A 19,715-nucleotide genomic window follows, 5' to 3' on the forward strand; every position below is an offset into this window, starting at 1 on the left:
CAAAACAGTAGCATGTGGGGCTCCGCTATCCGATACAGATGAAGATATGTTGAATTTATACAGGTTGCTACATTTTGGTTATCACAATACACATTTCATTAACATTTTAGGAATACTATGAACCTACTTCTCAAATTGTGGGCAAAAATAACCTCCATATAGTGCTGGAAAAGCCGGTGTTCATTAACTAAAACCTTTCAACAACAGAATTTGTTGTCAAAATAAAATTAACTTCAACTGTCAATCTGATTTTCTGAAGGAAAATTAATCGTTTAGACTAATTGAACAATCGGTAAAACAGTCGATAAACTAATCCATAGAAAAATCTCGTTAGTGGCAGCCAAAAAATGCAGATACAAAAACAAATACTGGGCTCTGTGCACATCTCTCATAAACAAGCACTAGTTTGTGGTACCCACCATGATACAGAAGATTATTTATTTCTATCAGCAAAACCAAACAAAGTACACATACAGTGTAGCAAGTTGTAACAGAGAACTTCACACTGTGTGATGAACTCCACAGTCCTGATCTACCTCTTAAAATTTCCCACATCATGTATAAGAAAGTTTGCCATTTCTATCACAAGCTGATTAGACACATCGGACTAACTCATGACATGCCCTTACTGAACGTTATCACATCTCTGGTTACTTCAGTGTCTGCAAACAGTCTAAAAACATATGGTCAGGAGAACAGACATCTCAGAACTGCCCGTAATGAGCGAGCGAGTGAGCACCCTGCCATCAGGCATATCATCCCGGATGCCACCAGTCTCAGGCCTCTGCCTTCTGGGGACAGGCTCCAAGCTCACTGTGACCCAGTACTGGGCACATGATTATGGAAGATGAATGGATGAGCCGCTGTTACAGACAAATTCACAGCAGGCACATCTTACTCACCTGGACAGACTAGTCTACTAGTCTCAGATGACAAGCTAGTGATGACCTCCAAAAGCCTACACTGTTAGACTGCAGGGACACATTCTCCTTTACCCAGAGTTTAGCCAGGTCTGCCCTTCTGATGACCTCTTAATGATGTCAAACAGTATGAAGATATGTTGGGTTTCACTTGAAGACACTTTTCATGGCTGCTTTGAACCCAAAAGTAGTTACAGGGCATGCTCACAAGCTCTTATTACGGGAAGAACTAGCAAAAAGCGAAAGTAGAATTTCAATTCGGATTTATTCCTTACTGTAGCCACACTGTATCCTGTCATACATAGTCCACGTAATATAAATTACTAATTTCCTCAGGAATGCAACTCCGTGTTTCAGGTATTCTCACAGGCTCCTGGAGTTAATCTGGGTTGAAAGCGTGGAAATGTAGGGTGAAACCCACAGCCTTTGTTGGGATTAAAGCAGAGCAACGCAGGCTGCTCACTTAGACCTTCCCACATCTTCTACTGCAAGAGAAATCGATGGAGCCCCCGCAAGCGGCCAATTCCAAGCGGCTCCCGCCTCCTTTCACAGCGGATTGAGTTCTCGGCCGCGTCGTATGGCAGGCTCCGCAGAAGCTGCTGAGGGTTCAGCCCCAGAAAACATGCTGCGGGCTGATTATATTCATGGGGGCCTCTCATATCTCCCTCATATCTGCCTTCTGCCTTGAATCTTTTCACCCCAGAAGAATGAGTTTCCTGAGCTGTCTGTCCAATTCATACTCTCCAAAAGTGTTTCGCAAAAGTATACCTCACGCCCAAGGAAATGACATCTCTTCATATGACCATATTCAATTAGAGGGAATTTCATTAGCGGATTTGGTTTCTAGTGCTTCAGACTTTCTGCTGCAGAAATCAGGTGAATATCGCAAAATGCAGTGTATTTGAACCATGCTCTAAATAGCGTCTAAAAAAAAAATATGACATTTGTAAATTTAGTTGGCAGGTCTACATATCAAACTATAGAATAACCTGGGGTGACAAATGGCTCTGTGTTGCCTTTAAAGTTCATACCAAACTTCAGCCCCTTCTCTTCAGCCACTCTTACCAATAGGGGCATCAACTTCAAAGCCAATCCATGCAGGCTGCAGTGATACATCCAATAGACAGCATGGAGTTTGTTCAGGGGAAAAAAAAATTATCAAATATGTAAAACTGCAGAGAATCTGATCCCAGGGCCAGGCCTTCCTGAGAAAATGCAGACTCCCTTAGGTCAAGATCTGCAGAAGGCTCATTAAGTCTTTAGAACGATATGTCAACATCCAGCTGGCGTGAGCCAAATGCTATAATTCCTTATACAGCAAACGCATTTGGCAAAGCAAAACGGATTCTGTCTCTGATCTGTCGTTCTCATTCCTGTGGCCTTTGATGTAGAAACTCGATGCAAAAAGCGGAGTCCAACAGGTGACAAAAGTATGACAGCTACTTGACTTCATCAGCGGAGAAGAATCTGCGACTCCTGGATCCTGTACGGTTCCCACCAATTTTGGGATGCAGAGAAGGTAAAATTGGTAACAGGAGATGTGGCTAAAATCCACCCTGGCGCGTACACTGCAGTGTTGCACCTTACAAACTGCACACTGTGGGGCGGGGCTTGGCTTTCCCTTTCATTCCAAGTCAAACCCCTCCCCAGCTGAGTCAATCTGAAAAGTCCACGGTATTCAACGGCTTACCTAAAATGTCAATGTCAGTGGCGGTTGGTGGCTAAAGAAAAAAAATTAAGAGGTAAGAAGATAATTTAGAATTTTGTGATCACTGCTCGTTGTTGACACACCACAGCACACAGTGCACAACAAAGAAATGAGTCCATTTAACCCATATATGAGGTTGTGACAGCTAATTCAGCGCCCGGGGAGCCGTGTTTGGGGGCGGTACGTTGCTCAGAGTACCTCAGTGGTGCCTTGCTGGTCGGGGATTCGAACCTGCAATCTTTCAATTACAAGTGCGCTTCCCTAACCATTAAGCCACCACTGCCCACATACATTTACGATAATAGTGAGCTTTTCCAAAGACGACATAAAAACTTGTTTTTATATCACAATAAAATTTTAGAACTGAAGTATTTCAGTTACTTGTTTCATAATCTGAAAGACAAAGGAAGCACTACCACTACGTATCAGCAGCCTCCGATCAATAAGTTGACAAACAAATCGCAAGAACAGGGAGTGTGAAACGGCACCCGTGTGGTTCTCTACAATATGTATTATAGTACTATATTGTGCACATTAAATCTAAAGCATTTAATTTTCCACATCACAGGCAGATAAGCCAGTCCTGTATCAAAAAGAAGCGGGACTTTGGGAGTGTGTCCCCCTATGATACACTTGTATGAGTTTTGCCTCATGGATTCACATGGCCGGTTTCAATTCATGCTTGACTGCTTATTTATTTCGGTGAAGTCACTGGCTGGCTAAACAGACATAAAGTATTGATGGAGCCATCTGTTCGGAAAGGCAAATAAGCATCCGGCATGATAACTAGAAGGTGGCCAGGCTCTGTCGTCGCGTTTCATTCAGACCCCCAGAAAACACGTTAACATGAATATGCGAGCTGTACTGCAGGCCAACGTTCCGTGTGCTCTGGCCTTACAGTGCTTCACAGTATCGGATACCGGTGTTTGCTTCTGCTTTACCTGCAGTAACTTGTGCTTTTCTTGCTGACAGTGACTGACGCAAAATAAACAACTAAAATCAGGGCAGTGAGACGCTGCAGCTGGTTAATACATGGCTGAGCTTGCTACAAATAATTCCGGAGGCAGAGCTCGTGTCCCGTAATCATGGCATACAAAGGGCTATCAGAATACAGATTTTCCCCTTCTCAGTTCCCATATGCGATGGCCAATGTGATGTCTGTCATACTGCAGCGGAATGAACGGGGTAAAACCAGGACACCCGCTCATATCGTACCTGTCAATCAAGCATGAAGGCAATCACATGGCCACTTAGCACTATACAGTCAGATCACACCCGACGTGACGGATTCATCAGAATGTGAAGGACTATTAAGCACTCAAAGCTGTCATTGTGTGGTGAAAAACAGTAAGAGTGAATGCAGCCATCCATATGATGTCCTCTTATCCAGCAGAGGCTAACTAGGGGAGCACTGGGTGAAAGGTAGGGGGCACCCTGGAGAGGATGAGAGTCTGTCACAGGACGCACAGACAGACAGACACAGACACAGACAGACACAGACACAGACACAGAGACAGACACAGACAGACACAGACACAGACAGACACAGACACAGACAGACACAGACACAGACAGACACAGACAGACAGACACAGACAGACAGACACAGACAGACAGACAGACAGGCAGGCAGGCAGGCAGGCAGGCAGGCAGGCAGGCAGGCAGGCAGGCAGGCAGGCACGCACGCACGCAGTCATACACCACAAACAACATGGAGACGCCAATCAGGTTCATAGTGTGCTTTGGGACTGTGGGAGCAAAGAGGAGGACCTGGAGGAAACCACTGCAACGCAGGGAAAGCAAGCAAGCAGCTCACATTTACCAGGGGATGGGATTCTAGCCCGCGGGGCTGAAGGTATGAGGAGAAGCAGCACTCCTTAAAGGAACAAGCCATCTGTCAGCAAAATCAGAATTTCCTAATTGGTACTATTACCACTGGGCAAATAATATCTAAATTACGTGTTTTATTGTGTTATAATTTATATACCTGAACACAGAAATAAGCTATCCGAGGTATATTCTCAAGGGTGCTATGGACACTATTAAAAAGCCGTAATGGTGGTAGTTAGCAGAAACTGCAAGTCACCAGCTCCATTTCTGTATCTCCGTGAGCTTCCAGCGGGCGAACTCTCGCCTCTCTTCACTCCGAAGCAGGTTAAGCAGGATGCCCAACAACACAGCAGCCCAAGTCAGGTGATGGCCTTGCATCCTCCAGGGTTCTCCAGAGGAGACGTGCGAATATGCCGGGTGCCTGAACCCTTTCAGAAAATGAAGGACATTTACGTGCTGAATATTAAGTAGCAGAGAGAAACTTGCATGTAAATGCAGGGAGGGCAGATTCACAATGGGGGAAGGACGCTGTGCTGCCCCTGGTAAGAGGCATCCTGTCCGCCAATATGGCTGTCAGTGTGCTTCTCAAAATGAGCAATGAGAGTCTCCTCCCCCTCTACGGTCTTTCACCCTTCTTCACCTTGATGTTCTGCTGATGCCTCCCACATTCCCCCTGACAACTCCCCTTTCATTACATCATTTCCTGTCCCTCATATGGGGCCCAAGCTAGCCTTCATACAGTAAGCGTCTTACTCACCCCAAATATAATGGAATGAATAATGCTGACAGCACATGAAATGTGCTTGATCTGTTTTATTTAGGCTTTATAACCAGCTAAAATCACATTAATATGTTCAAAAGAATTAGATATTGGGCCACTGGCTATTAATTAACTGAAGCATAACAGGCTCAGTTTAAACAAGCAGAAAACTAACATGGCGTTTGTGGTTTAATACCGTTTCAGCTTAAATGTCATCACTTCATTTGAAAGCCAAATTTGCATCTTTTTCTTCCCTCGGCAACTTGTAAAGGTGTGACACCACACTAGTGTTTATAATGCTGCTTTTCAAAACTAATTGGAGTTTAATGAACTGCTCCCACAAACGAAGGCAATCCTGCGCCTAGCACATTCCTCAGCTCACAGCTCCATAAAATGATAGACGCAGACCCAGTGTCACCTGTGTCAGTGCGAGTAGTTGACTGGACCCCAGCTCTGAATGTTCACGAGCTCACATATGAAGAGCAGTGCTCACAGTGTCTATTTTGTGTATGCGCCCTGAATTCTGAATTATCATCCAAAAGCACATCTAAAGCATGTGCATGTGGAATGTAGGATGAGGCGACGCAGCGGGAGGAGAAAACAAGCTCACAGATCAAAGAGGGCTCTACACACCTCTACGCAGAAACCGGCTGAGTGTCATTAGCGCGGCAGCTAGCATTTAGTCACTAGGTGAACACATAACATGGCCAGGTTTCCTTACTCAATCGTGAAAAGAATACAACTGCAGGCACAACCGCCCCCCAAACCCCACCTCAATCTCCAACCCACACCCCCATCTTGCAGGCCTGAAGAGACTGGAAAGACCTGTGGTATATTTGTTTTTAATTTGCAAATTTTAATAACTTTTCCATTGAGGGTTTGAGGAATCTTTTCAGTGGAATTCATGACCTTGGTGGGAGCTCAAATTAGCCAAACAAACATATCAGCTTTCCTGTTTTAATGAGCTATATGCCACGCTAAGTTATTGGCTGGCATAAATCTCCCAATACCCAAGAACATATTTCTAAAACTCAGCAACAGCAACTCAGTTTAACAGCTGTTGCCTTCACTCCATAAAAACACCATTAAATAATACTAGAAATAAGTACTTAATACATGTACTACATTATATGGAAACTGAAATAACACACAATTAAAGCTGCATTACTGTAATAAAAATATTACACAGAATTTTGTTAAACTGTGCTCTTGGCCAGTATCAGGGAAAACTAAAATTATGAAGAGGAAACAAACAAAAAGGTTAAATCTGAATTTATCCCATAGAAAATTCACAAGCTACATTTACCAGACTTGCAAGTGACACATCAATATAACATAGTACTCAAGGGTACAAGGTAATATTAAAGATCGCTCTTTATGTGAGGGGTTCATACTGCCATCTGTTGTTCAAATAATGGGTATGACACCCTAAGGCATAGCCCCCAAGAAATTTGCGAAGCTTCACTACAGAAGCATATAGTGTCCTTCATTTTTTTAAGGAGACATATTTTCTTTTGATGCAGAATATATTTAAGCTCATTAGCACGCACAAATATGTATATGCATGCATACATTATTTAATCAAAAGGAGCCCCATTAAAGATCCTAAATTAAAATGCCACCAGACATCCCCTTAATCGAGACAAAGTAATAAGCTAATTATCATGTCGTGATGAGGGCTTCTGTCAAAGCCTCCCCTCCCCCCCCCCCAAATGTGCAGAAACGCATTTAGCCAGGCAGCTAACCCCTAGTGACCAGTGGCAGTGTGCGGACACTCATGGATGGTGGTGGGGGTGCATGCCAAGCAGCGAGTTCATGCTTCCAGGGCTCCCCTGCAACTTCAGAGACCTGTTACACTTCCTCCTTCTGGCTTAACGGTAACAGGCTCACTCACAGATATGCCACACCAACCTCATGTCATCTCACTAGACGCCAGAAAAAATTCAGATAGTCATGAACCAGCAGAAGTCAATTCAAGAATGAGAAGAGCCTGATAGACTTTAAACTACCATCATATTAAATGTTCGATGCTGCACTGCAACTAGACTTTATATCCTGGGGCTCTGGCTTTTAAGTACTATACCAAAATCTGAGAAAGATAATCATCATCATCATCATCATCATCATCACCATCACAAGCTCTGTGAGTTTTTTTCCTACAAAGAAAATTTTGCTTTCTGTATTTATTATCCTCTCTTGGAGAAACATCACACACACAAGTTACGAGGCGCGTACTGCTGGTGTGAAGAACATCTCCAACGACAGCTGGCTTCCAATCAGTTTGCGCCGAATCCCATATTCATGAATTCAGACTGAAATACTGGAAACAGAGCAGGAAACGTGCCAGAAAGGAGAGGAATCAGTGTCCACAACTGACGTGCTAAGGGGCCTCAAGCATTCTGACGGCCAGGCTTCCGCCAACCCGGTCCTCAGGCTTCGGACGCTTCAGGCCTTGATATTCTGGCTGCTGTCTAATACTGTCATATCACAGGGACACTGAGGGACAAATTCTTCAGGGAATTAATGCGATGATGCCATTCTGACGGGATTTCATGCACGCAGCAACCTTTCGGAAAAATGCATTCGAGCCACATCAATGTCAAGAAACTCCGTTCCCCTCCCTACTGACATGACAACCAAAATGGCGGAACTGCGCCTCAGCGTGTCCCAGTTTTAACTATGTGCACACAATGCAATCCACAGCTGTGCATTATTTTTTCCGTTTGGCCAGACGGGGATCCTGCACAGGATTCACACAGGGAGCTGCTCCACACTGGCCTCTACAAAGAGAGACTCCAATACACATTAGATTTGTGATTTTATTCTACTGAGCACAAGCAAAGCAAACTCCTGTAGGGTGTGAAATGATTGATTTAAAATGCACAAATCAGGAGAAAGATGGCGTGTTCTTTCACAGATAATTCAATGGTAAGATCCAATCAGATCATATTCCTTGGTGGTCTTGCCTTCAGAGTGACTTGATCAGAGCCCTCTCAAAACTAAATTTGAATTTTCACCAATTTCCAATATTGGTGCCTAATGCAATAAGCTGGGACACTTAATTATTTTTTTTTATTTATATCCTGCATTTCCAACTGCAAAATCTAATTTGTATCAAAATATATTCTGTCAGGTTAAAGTGGTTTACAATGCAGAAACATAGCACCACTGTTAAATCAATATAATATACTCTACATAATAACAGCCTAAGGCTGAATGGGAAGAAATTATTGCCTCAACACTCAAGCAACCAAGATAGCTAATTAAAATAAATATCTTTAAAATTTTCTTAATAAAATCAACATGCATCAAATGATGCAACCTGCAGGCTACAACTGGCAAACAGCCCAGGGGGAAAAAAAACATGCAAATTGAAGTGTTGCTCATCTTGTTGTCAGTCTAGCTGTCATTCAGCACTTGTGAGTAATCCAGGGCAAGAGAACAGTTTTGATAACTGTAAAACACCGAAGTCTGAAAGGGCATCCAGGCCGAGGGATCGCCCTTCCCCCCACCCCAGCAACCTCAAGCAGCAGACAACAGCTAGCAGGATGCAAAGTTCACAGATTTCATAACCTGCCCCCCTCCTTCCCCCATCCAATCCACAAACGTAAAGGCCGAGTGACAGGAAACAAGCATAACTCCATTATGCACACAAGCTTCCCAGGGTAAATTACAAGTATTCAGGACACAACGTCAAAACACAAACAATGGGGTGACTTCAGGGAGACCCCAGCACTTGCGCTGAAAGTCTACCACGACTGAGGGAGATCTCAGCCATGTTCACTTCCATGTTCATTTCCGTGTTCACTTCAGGAGAACACAACCCCCCCCCCCCACCCCCGGGGCATCGAGCTACTGCCATGACCCAAAACTACAAGGTTTATGGGGACTGGGGTGGTCGTAATGGAGGACTGGGAGTCATGAAAACAGAAAGAAACACCTCTTAGGCTTCCTTTCTCTGCTGTTTCATTATCAGCTGAGGCAGCAAGGTAGCGAGCAAATGGGCCACTTCCGACTAGGGGGCGCCAGTGTGTCCAGCAACATCAGCAACAGTCTGCTTAAGACATATTATACATGAAGGTCAGTGTTACTGGCATGTGAGTGAAGGCCAAACAATCAGGAAGGTGAAGACACGCACATCCATAAAAAGCACTAGGCCCCAAAATCATGGGTAAAACATTTTTTTTTTTTTTTTAAAGTTCGTAGTGATCATTAAAACATGGTCCCTAGGGCTAGATGCAATCTCTGCTGAGAGCCAGCCAAGCGTCAACTGCGCAAGGAAGGGAGGTAGCACTGAATCCGTAACCAGGCAACCGCAATCTGGTACAGCGGCCTCTTCCCATTTCAGCGATAAATAAATGAAGGTGTTCCTGGTGGGCACGGGCACCTGTGGCGGTGTGAGGGAGTGAGGAAACGAGACCTGCCAAGGGCAACAAGTGGAGGAGGCGAGTCCGCCGGACAGCCCAGTGAGATCACAGCCCCTCAAGGCGTGCCAGAGTCAGCACCCATAGACCGGAGAATCAAACCACCTCGGCGCCCTTTGCTAATCCCCCCACCGCCCCAGAGTGAGCAGCAAGCTGCCCAAGCGAAATCAACAGAGACAAAAAGCACGCAGACGAGGAGGATATTAAAAAGCTGTTTAACGCTCAGGTGTTGATTAAAATGTTCATTAACGCGGAGCTAGCCAGGTGATGGTGGCTGGTGTTACACCCTGCAGGCCACCTGGAACCCCATGCAGGGTGCCCTGGTTTGCCTCACACCTCTCCTTCTGCTCCATAACGGGCCTTTCCTCATCCTGCTGCTGGCCGATATTACTGACCAACAGGACGGCAATAAAAGCAGTTGGATACGCTTTACACAAACCGCTTTAAGGGTACGGCCCACAAAAACCAAACTTAGTGTGCAATTATGGGAAAAACAGCAAGTGTTAAGCTTGATAAAAAAATTACTATAACTTGTTTTAACAACGAATCCCCAAAGAGATCTAAAGTCTTTTCCTTCTCAAATTGAATTAAATTAAATTGAATCTTTCTTTTTTTTTATACTGTCACCATCATCCTCCAATTTCTCTTCAATTCATGTATTTGACAAAATGCTGCTCTTCATCCTATTAAATATGCTAGAGGTCAAGCAGAGGGTAAATCCCCCTCTACTGCAGCGGTAATTGAGCATGGCAGCAAGCCAGCAGGCATGTGCCGTGATGTACAATGTCATCTCCCACAGCCCAGCCGGCTTTGCAGCCTGGTCATCACGACGCTGACTGCACAAAGCATGCAGCCTCAGAAAGAACATTCTTTATAAAAGGGGGAGGCACAACACAAAATAAAGGAACAACAGTAGGCACCAAAGACTCGGATGCGTAACAGAACTGGGCTTGACGAATGCACACCGTCAATGAAAGACCGGCAAAGACAGATCCGTTCTGCTACATCCTGGAATGTACCAATTTTCCATAGGGGGTGTCGGAATCCATCACTAGCTGCGTAAAGTTCTTCACACAGACGGCAACACATGGCGTCCTTCGGAAGGGCAGTGAAAAGTCAGGAGCGTCTCCCAGGCCCTGATTAACCGCAGACGGGCCAATGCTGCGATCTTCCCACGCTCGGAGCTGGATGGGCCAGCGAGGATCAAACGGAGGTCACAGGTGCTGTGTATGATGGTCACATCAGCACAGACGCATGCCAACCGTGCCTGTAAATAGGTTGAGAGCTTTGGCCTGGATCTCTCAACATACTGTTTTATGACTATGATCTGGTTTAACCTTTAATTTTACTTTAAAGACTAATTGGAAAAGACCATGATGTCACAGCAGGGAATGTAAGAAGATGATCTACATGCTGGGAACAGAGGGAAAAGAACTACATACTGAGAATGTAGGAAGATGAACTGCAGAACATAAACAGTAAAGTAGAACTCCGATCCTCTGTGCAGATCATATCGGAAAATTGCTGTTTTCAGCTCAAAAAACATGCTTTGAACACAGGCCAAAAGCCAATCTTGGGATAAAAGCATTGTCAAAAGATAATCACATCTTGAGCAGAGACTAAAAAGGCCAGGGATCATCTGTAAAGAGTGAGCAGTTTACAAAAATGCATTGTGTGCCATACTGGCAGCCTGTTTTTCATGCTATTGCTTGCTGATTTAATGTCAAAGTGCAGTGAAATACATGACTGATGCGCTCTGCAGCAGTCAGATCACTGAAGCATGAGCTGGCCAGTTTCAGTATTAGACATCATTCCAGGTAACTCGAGCAAGATCATCACTACTTACTAGGAATTTATGTAGTTTATACCCCTTTGGAGACCACACTGATAAATCTGCAACAGTACAAAGATTCACATTCACACAATATGTATTCATATGCACTACCAGTCAAAAGTTTTTGCAAACCACAGGTTTTTACCATTTTTCTATTTATTTCATAAACTGCAGATTTTTGGTCTTGTTAAGCACTGGAAAGTTGAGTGAACAACTATGAATGAAAATAAAACAGAAAGTGAAATAAAACAAGTTTCCTTTATAACATGGAAAGAGTATGTATGTAACTGCATGCCTGATGTCCTATTAACTCAGTGGTTCTCAAAGTCGGTCCTCGGGCCCCACTGCCCTGCTTGTTTTCCTGCTATCCCTGCCCCACACACAAGTTCCAGCTGTCTTTCAGCTTCTGATTGACTGAACACACCTGATCCAGGTAATCAGCAGTGTGCAGGGCAGGGATAGCTGGAAAACAAGCAGAGCAGTGGGGCCCGAGGACCAAGTTTGAGAACCACTGTATTAACTGGTTGGGTGGTGATGGCATATTCTCGGCTGTCTTTTAACTTTAAATGCACTAGTTAACCGTTTCATCCCATTTACTGTCCCTTGTCGAAATAATGCTTTTAATTTTCTCTCCTGTTATCAACTACTAGAGGGGGTTACTTTGACGAATCAAAGGTATGGCATTATCTTCCAAATAAAGGTACTCAAATGGGGAATATACTGTAAATTTATTTGTTAGTAAAGAAAATTGAGTGTATTTTTAGTAAATGTTAAGTGAGTAACGTCAAATGTAGAAAATCTCATTGTGTAAAATCTTGCCTGATAGTGTACATGTACAGTACACCTTGCCTACGTCAATAACATACCTCCTACCTTCCTTCCAGCTTATGGCCGGATTACAGCCCAAGTCGTGCCACTTGTTGATGGCAGACCTTGCACTCCCCACCCCCAACAAAGCAGCTCCCCCGGGTGCATCATGCTCCCATCTAACTGCCACCTGCCAAGAGATGCTATCGCTATGCCAACCGGGAGCCAAGCACTGCACGACTCTGTGAAGGTCAAGAAGAAAGCATATTGGCAGGGATATATTATGGGGGGGAGGATGAAGGGGCGGATCAAGACAACTAAGCCAGAGAAGACTGATATGGATGTAAAAAAAACTAAATTGAAAGCAGGGGGATAAACAAATAAATCAGATAGGAATCGTTGTGCTTCTGAAACAAGTATCCTCAGCCAGAAGCCGGGACTCAAAACCAGTTCTGAAGATAAAGCCTGTGGTTCTTAGAGACTGGCTGTGGACTCGTCACACCCGGGTCCTCCTGGGATACCCTGTCTCAGGCAGGAACGTGGACAGCACAGGCAGGAAACATACCTTACCGGCGTGCTAACGTTTCATATTTTCAGGCTGCCAAAATTCATCAACGAACGAAAATGCAGTACAAGACGTAAGGGATGATGTGCAAGACGTGCGTCTGTCTTACCGTCAGTACTCTGTCCGCCCTCTCGCTTGAGCATCTGAACCGCTCCCACATATTTCTTCAGCTGGACCTTCAGTACCTCGTTCTCTCTGGAGGGGGGAACACAACAACCATCTGTCAGGTACACATGCACCTGCACATACATCAGCCTTGAGTATCCGATTTCACTTCAAGGCATCCTGGAATCAACCGGGACGCTAACGCTACTGAGGCATCATTTAATCCTGCTAATAGCACGGCTACGATTGATACTTTAATACTCTGACTGAGCAGTAGCAGTTCAATAGTTCTGGAAATACAGAACTGCTTATACTGGAAGATGCTTGACAGTCCCAGGACTGTTTCGATGCACCTCCCTCCTGAGAAAGTAACTGAAGAGGATGAAAACTCCTAAAGCCCTCAAGCATTTGATGAACCACTGCCATTTTAAATGTCCCACTTCACAATGGAACCATGGCACAGTTACCACAGACTAAAACATCACTGACTGAAAGCTACCAAAGCTAGCAAGGTAGCCAGCCTTAAATGAGTTAAAAAAAATCTGTCATTTCAGTTGAAAGATATAGATTATCTTCAGGTTACAGGCATAAATCATTTCTTCCAGAACACACATTAGTGTCTCAACTGACGTTTGATAGCAGACAACTGAAAATAGACAAGAATTTCAAAGCAGGAAGATTCAAACCTCATGTCTCTTTTGCTGGCTACGTACCACAAGAGGATTAGGCCAAGCTCCCAAAGCAAAGTTAATGTTATTTTTCTCTCACTGTAAGCTGGTTTCCAAAGTCAGCTGCTGAAGACTCTGCTGCCATCGTCCAACTTCCACTGTACAGGTGGGTTTTGCCACTTGTTTTTCTTTATGAGCATTGATTCAAGTTTCACAAACAAACAAACAAATAAATGGACGGCCGGACAAAACAAACAAATAAATAAATGGGGCCCCAATACACTATTCAAAGGTAGTTTCTGCCAAGCGCAGTTTTTCCTCAAATATGGAAATGTCACGCTGAGGATTAAGCCAAAATTGGAAAGCCAGGGAACGAACAATCTATTCCCATTCTTCTGTTCTCAGGCTCTCTCCGCAGGCTCAAAAATTAATTTTGTCTGTTATGTTTCGAGTTGCTATTGTCGTGTCCTTATATGAATGAGATGTGTTCAAATAATAATAATAAAAAACTTTAAATTTTAGACCAGCGTTATTTTTGAATGCTACTACAGGGAATTAAAACTGACAAACTTTTCTAAAAATATAGTTTCGAGGCAATACTTGGATTACTCGATAGTATTATGGTGTGAAGTCAATACAGGTACTGCAACAAGTTGATAGAAAACTGGAGATAACTACAGTACACGGATAAAACATGGAAAAATTATAAGGAGAATTATGACACTTAGGGCTTATGGCAGCAAGGGGTGCTAGTGCATGTTATGCAAGATTAAGACTGAATTTTTAGGTGTATCTTGAACTTTGGAGACAGGGTCTAGGCTGACCAGAGCCCCCGGAGAGGGGGGGGGTTTCATTTCCAGAGCTCCAATCAATTACACACGAGCAAATGAAAATCCATAACAGTTTTATTTAATTGGGTTTAATTTAATGCAGTGTTAATGTCTCTTATAGGGCTTAATTAAAACAACAGTGGACTGTTTGTAGCTCTGTGGGTCATTAGCATTGATTATCCATTGCATGCATATGAGAGACATTTAAAGAACTCCCATTGCACACATCAACAACAGGCAATTAAGGAAGCTAATAATACAGGGTATAAAGAGGCTAAGAAGAATATAAGCACCATTTACCCAGTACACCATTAAGTTACATTATGACAGATGCCAACTGCTAGCAACTGTTAGCCTTCCAGGAAGCTATACGTAATATCGCTGATAACAGTAAATACAGGCCGCTTCCAAAAAGCACAGAGAAGGTATTCATTTAAGCATAATAAGGCATGATAAAGTAACAGACAAAAAATACACTTTCAAGGCACTTAGGGTCACAAATGAGATTGGCTATAAACAGACCAACTTACATATACTATTTTTTTTTAACCTGTAAGTAAATAACTCGAAAAAAGGTTTCATTGCAGAAACACCTGGACTTGTGCAGAATGCTCGGTTTGGTGATAAATGACTGAGACAGAGAGCGGAGGCACAGACGAGGTGCATCACCCACACGGGCAGGGGAAGGGGCCCCTCATGGTCTGGTGTGACTACAGCGCGACCACAGGCTCACGGGCTCAGCAAAAACGGTCAACATGAAATTGGGGGCATTAGGGCAATTTGACATGATTGGACATTTTCTCATTTATATATTAATCTATGAAGGGTTGACAGAATTGTATTAACAGCTAAATCAGTCAAAAGATCTTCATTAAGGTCCAACAAAACTTATCCCAAGCCTTAGAACCCTTTCTGCCAAAGAATACTATTTATTCTTATCTAGACTGGCCCCACAATGCTTACCATTGGTGACCTTGAGTCTGACAAGACTGAAATTACCTTAAAAAATAATTTAATTTAAATCAATTTTATTTGTACAGCATATTTTCACAACATTATATTGTCTCAAAGCGCTATATGTTATCCCTGCCCAAAGCCCCCAGTGAGTAAGACAAAGGCGACGGTGGCAAGGAAAAACTCCCTAGAAGGAAGAAACCTTGGGAGGGACCAGACCCAAAGGGGGAGCCCATCTTCCAGGGGCTGGCAGAGGAAGCCAAATGAGCAATGATGAAGCTTGTGACACACAGCCAACTGACAATAACTCAGTGTCAAGTGCTTAAATGAACAGATGCATCATTAGTAGCTCAAAGCTATCCTGGGCCTATGGAAAGCTATGAAGTTCCATGTACAAAAGGACAGGTTCATTTCAGGTGTCATTTCTATTGTCCTATACAATACAGGTATTGTTAAATCTTCCCTCCCAATGTCTCTATCACTGTCAGACTGAGAGTGCATTCAAAATCACACTTTTTTTTGAATAGTAGACAAATAGGCAGTAGTAGACAAAATATATGTAGTTCAATTAGTCCTAAAACCCGCGCAAACAAATGCGATCGCAAGCAGAAATGTCGGAGCAAGGAAGTCTTGCACAAAGTTACCACCTGTCAGAGATCCTATTTTAATATTGCACGTTCGAGGTGGTAAATGGAATCATACATACATAATTCAGAATGTAACAATTAATGATTTGTTGATACCGGCCGATAAACACATCAATGTGAACATGAGGAGTACCGGTACTATTTTTCCCAGTTCGAGCACTGTATATATACACAAATACATTTTAATAAACAAATAGCCTTTCAAAATAGGCTCCTCGGTAAAAGAAAACATTAGGAGATATTGCTGATGTTCACAACATCAATGACTGAAAGGGACAACCATTTACCAAGCAATTCATTTACAACATATAATAACCATATACTTTGATAATGTGATATCTCTATCATAATATATATGTGTATTGTTACATGCGTTTGCTCTTTTTACTTGTTAATGTATAGTTACTGTCTCTCTAAGTATATCTGCAGCACTCAGACGTAAACACACTAAGAATTTCACTGTGTTGTAACTGCATATACATTAAAGAACTTGATTTCAATTATTAGCGTAATAGAAGACATCAGGTCTGCAAAAGAGGACTGTACAAGGGGTGATGGAAAACGCTGGAAGACTATCACCTATTTATGTATACTTTGCATTTCGCAACATGCATAATCCTATGAATATTCAATTTGCGCGTTCTGCACATTTGCTCTCTACTCCAAACAAAAAATGATGCATATTGATGCTATGTAGTTTGACAACAGTACTGTACCTTGTCAATGTGCACTGAACGTGTGATATCAGAGCCAACAGGAAGTTGGGTTAACACTAGCCCGTGATATAACTAGTATCAGAAGAGTACTCCTCCCAGGATTTAAACTGGTTCAACGGAAACTCAACTGGTTTGTAGTAAGAACGATGCCTTGTTGTTCACAATGCAGTTTACTGTACAGTGGCCCATTCGGCAGTGACTTTTACGTACAGTGAGATGAAGCGGGAAACTCCAGCAATCCTGCGTTGAATTTCAAGCGCTGCTTTAATTAAGTAAAACACAGACATGTCTGATTCCGATTACAACCTTGAACATGCAATATTAAAACAGGATCTCTGAAAGATGTTAACTCAGTGTAAGACTTCCTTGCTCCAACATTATGACAGAGCGTGAAACTGGCTGTTCTCTCATCGACTGCTCAGTGATCATCATCTTCATCTTCTTCCAAAGCAAACAGCCAATCACAGAATTCAAACTGACCAACTGGCCACTATTCCCACCTCCAAAGTCTCAAAACCCGATAAGCAAGTGAGTGTTGTGCAGACATGAGCACGTAAAGAGCATCCAGCGAGCACGAGCACGTAGAGAGGATGGGTTTTCTGCTCGCCAGTGCATACCCTCGCACGGTTTTATGTGCCCAGATTTTGAGACTAATTAAATGCCATAGAAATGCAGCAAACGACGGGAGGAGTATGTCCCAATCCTCTAAGGATGAGAGAGCAGGCAAATGGTACCCGGATGATATACTACATTCTGCAGAATTCTAAAACATGCAACAGATGGACACTATGCTACCCCGCAATGTCACTGGAGCTGCAACCAGAGAAGAAAAATCACTTTCTTGGAAATTAGATTCGAGATGCCAGAGGAAGTGCTGCCTCTGTACAAATTTAAGTAGAAGCCAATACCCAGGTACATAAATTGACTCAAATATGTATTTTTTCATTGATAGTTTTTAACAGTTTTTAGCTTTCACGGGGGTCAAGCTTCGTCTTTTTAAAACATCCAGGTCAGGAAATATGCAAGATGGCTACCGCGGTGTGTCTGAGTGCGTGCATACATACAGTACCGAGTACATTAACGGTTAAGTAGTCAGCATTTAATGAATTTTAGTCTGATCTGTCTAAGTCTGCCATTTTGGACACACCCAGAGACTCCTGACCTGCACCTGATCACCGGACCTCAACAACTTAAGCACCAGAGTACCACAGCTAGATGGCCACAGCTACCATCAAGCAACTCGCAACTGATCTTCAAAGTTCAGCACCTTCTTGTCTGAAATGCATTCAGAGGTTTGTATAGACATTTAAAGTGGAGTAAGATAAAAACAATCAGCTGAACATCCTGACTGTTCCGCATGCGGATTCCAGGAGGTACGTTATCGGAATAACTTCAGGAGCCGTCCGGCCAATGTAAGGCTATGCAGGATTATGGATTCCCAGGGACCATGTTCATCCCCAATTTAGAGGACAGAAAGGAGTCTAAAAGCATCACAGGTGAAGGACAGGAGAACAGGGACAGCTTCAGAGTGCGCACAGACACTCTGACAAGCACTGATTTAACCTCGAATTAACACTGCCGGCACGGTTCAGCCTCGCATGCAGGGCATACATGCTCACCTGACCTTCCATTTGCCACACCAAACAAAGCAGGGCTGACAAGGTGAAACAGGGAGGTGGGTTTTCACAGCCCGCTGCACAGCACCTGCCCCAATGGGCACCGTGAAACCAGGCACTCATGGCCAATTGTCCTTCGTCTCCCCGATTTGTTTTTACACATCAGGTTCTCTGCCATCAGCCTGAGCAGATTAGGGAGTGAGACTTTAAGACCATCAGTGTAATTAACCACACAGCTGGGGGGGCTGAAGCTACCTGAGCATCAGTCAATGTGGAGGAGATGTTATCGCTGCTCTAGGAATGGGAAACACACTGGTGCACTGAAGGAAGGTACCACTGAGAGGCCATCAGATCTGCACTAGTGGTTAAGGTACATGAGTGTGCTGGAATTAGAGGGTGTAATTCAATCACCCATCAACAAGATTCGATTTAAGGTCAAAGCAGATCACATATCAGCCTGGCTTCCTTCAGGGTGCAGATACTTCTTAACAGAAAATTACGACATAATGTCTGAACTTCCAAGTATTCATTAGCTTCAGTTCCAACCTATTTCTCCACGAACAGAAAGAAGACAAGGATTTCCCTCTGCTAGCCAATCAAATATCACGTTACACAAACAATGGCAGCAGTGAAGCGAAAGGTGGCTAAAATTCCCATGAGGAGGTCACATACTGCATATCACTTCAATAGGGAGCATTAAGGGTCCCCCCCAGACAGTCCATGCTTTTGCGAAAATGGGGACTGTCTGGCAGGGAGCAAAACTTGACAGCAAAAATGGAGCAAAAATGTGGCCCGTCTGGCAGGAAGCTGGGAGGAAGCAAAAACATGGACTGTCTAGGGGGTCCCTGAGCATCAGGTAGGAAAACACTGCTTAAAGGCATCAATAATGAGTAAAAGCATCTGGAAACCACTAAGAAGAGTAATGAAACTGTGAACCTGTAAAGTAACCTACAGGCAGCCCAAGCAAATTTCGCAGCACAGCTTCGCAGGAGAAGATCACCAGAGCTGGCCTCTCTGTCTCCCAGCGCGATAAATACCCACCTGCCAAGGGCCTGCACCTTGGCCGCATGCCTCTCCTCCAGCTCTGCAAGACGCTTCTTCAGGCTGTCCACTTCCTGCCGCAGGCCAGACGAGTGCTCCATCTCACCATCCAGAAGGCTGCGAAGGGACCTGAGCAATCAGAATAGGCAGGTCAGGACAGAGCGCCTCCTACAGGCTGGGCTGAAGAAGGCAGGGCTCTCAGGACTCACGCATTCTGCTCTTCCAGCTCATCTTTCCGGCCCATCATGGCCACAATTGCTTGCCGTAGTTCAGCTGCAGAGACGAAACAA

General features: G+C 43.8%; 1 protein-coding gene across 1 annotated transcript in view; it reads right to left on the minus strand.

Moving 5' to 3' along the window:
• snx29 (sorting nexin 29) overlaps positions 1-19,715 on the minus strand; it is a 105,563-nt gene that overhangs the window by 64,994 nt on the left and 20,854 nt on the right. The window contains exons 12-14 of the mRNA XM_049013844.1: positions 19,635-19,698; positions 19,426-19,554; positions 12,958-13,043 (exon numbers count right to left, since the gene is read on the minus strand). Of these exons, the coding sequence (XP_048869801.1) occupies positions 12,958-13,043; positions 19,426-19,554; positions 19,635-19,698 (279 nt within the window). The remainder of the gene's footprint in view (positions 1-12,957; positions 13,044-19,425; positions 19,555-19,634; positions 19,699-19,715) is intronic.

This window comes from Brienomyrus brachyistius, chromosome 5 (genome assembly GCF_023856365.1).
Source record: "Brienomyrus brachyistius isolate T26 chromosome 5, BBRACH_0.4, whole genome shotgun sequence".
Taxonomy (NCBI): domain Eukaryota; kingdom Metazoa; phylum Chordata; class Actinopteri; order Osteoglossiformes; family Mormyridae; genus Brienomyrus; species Brienomyrus brachyistius.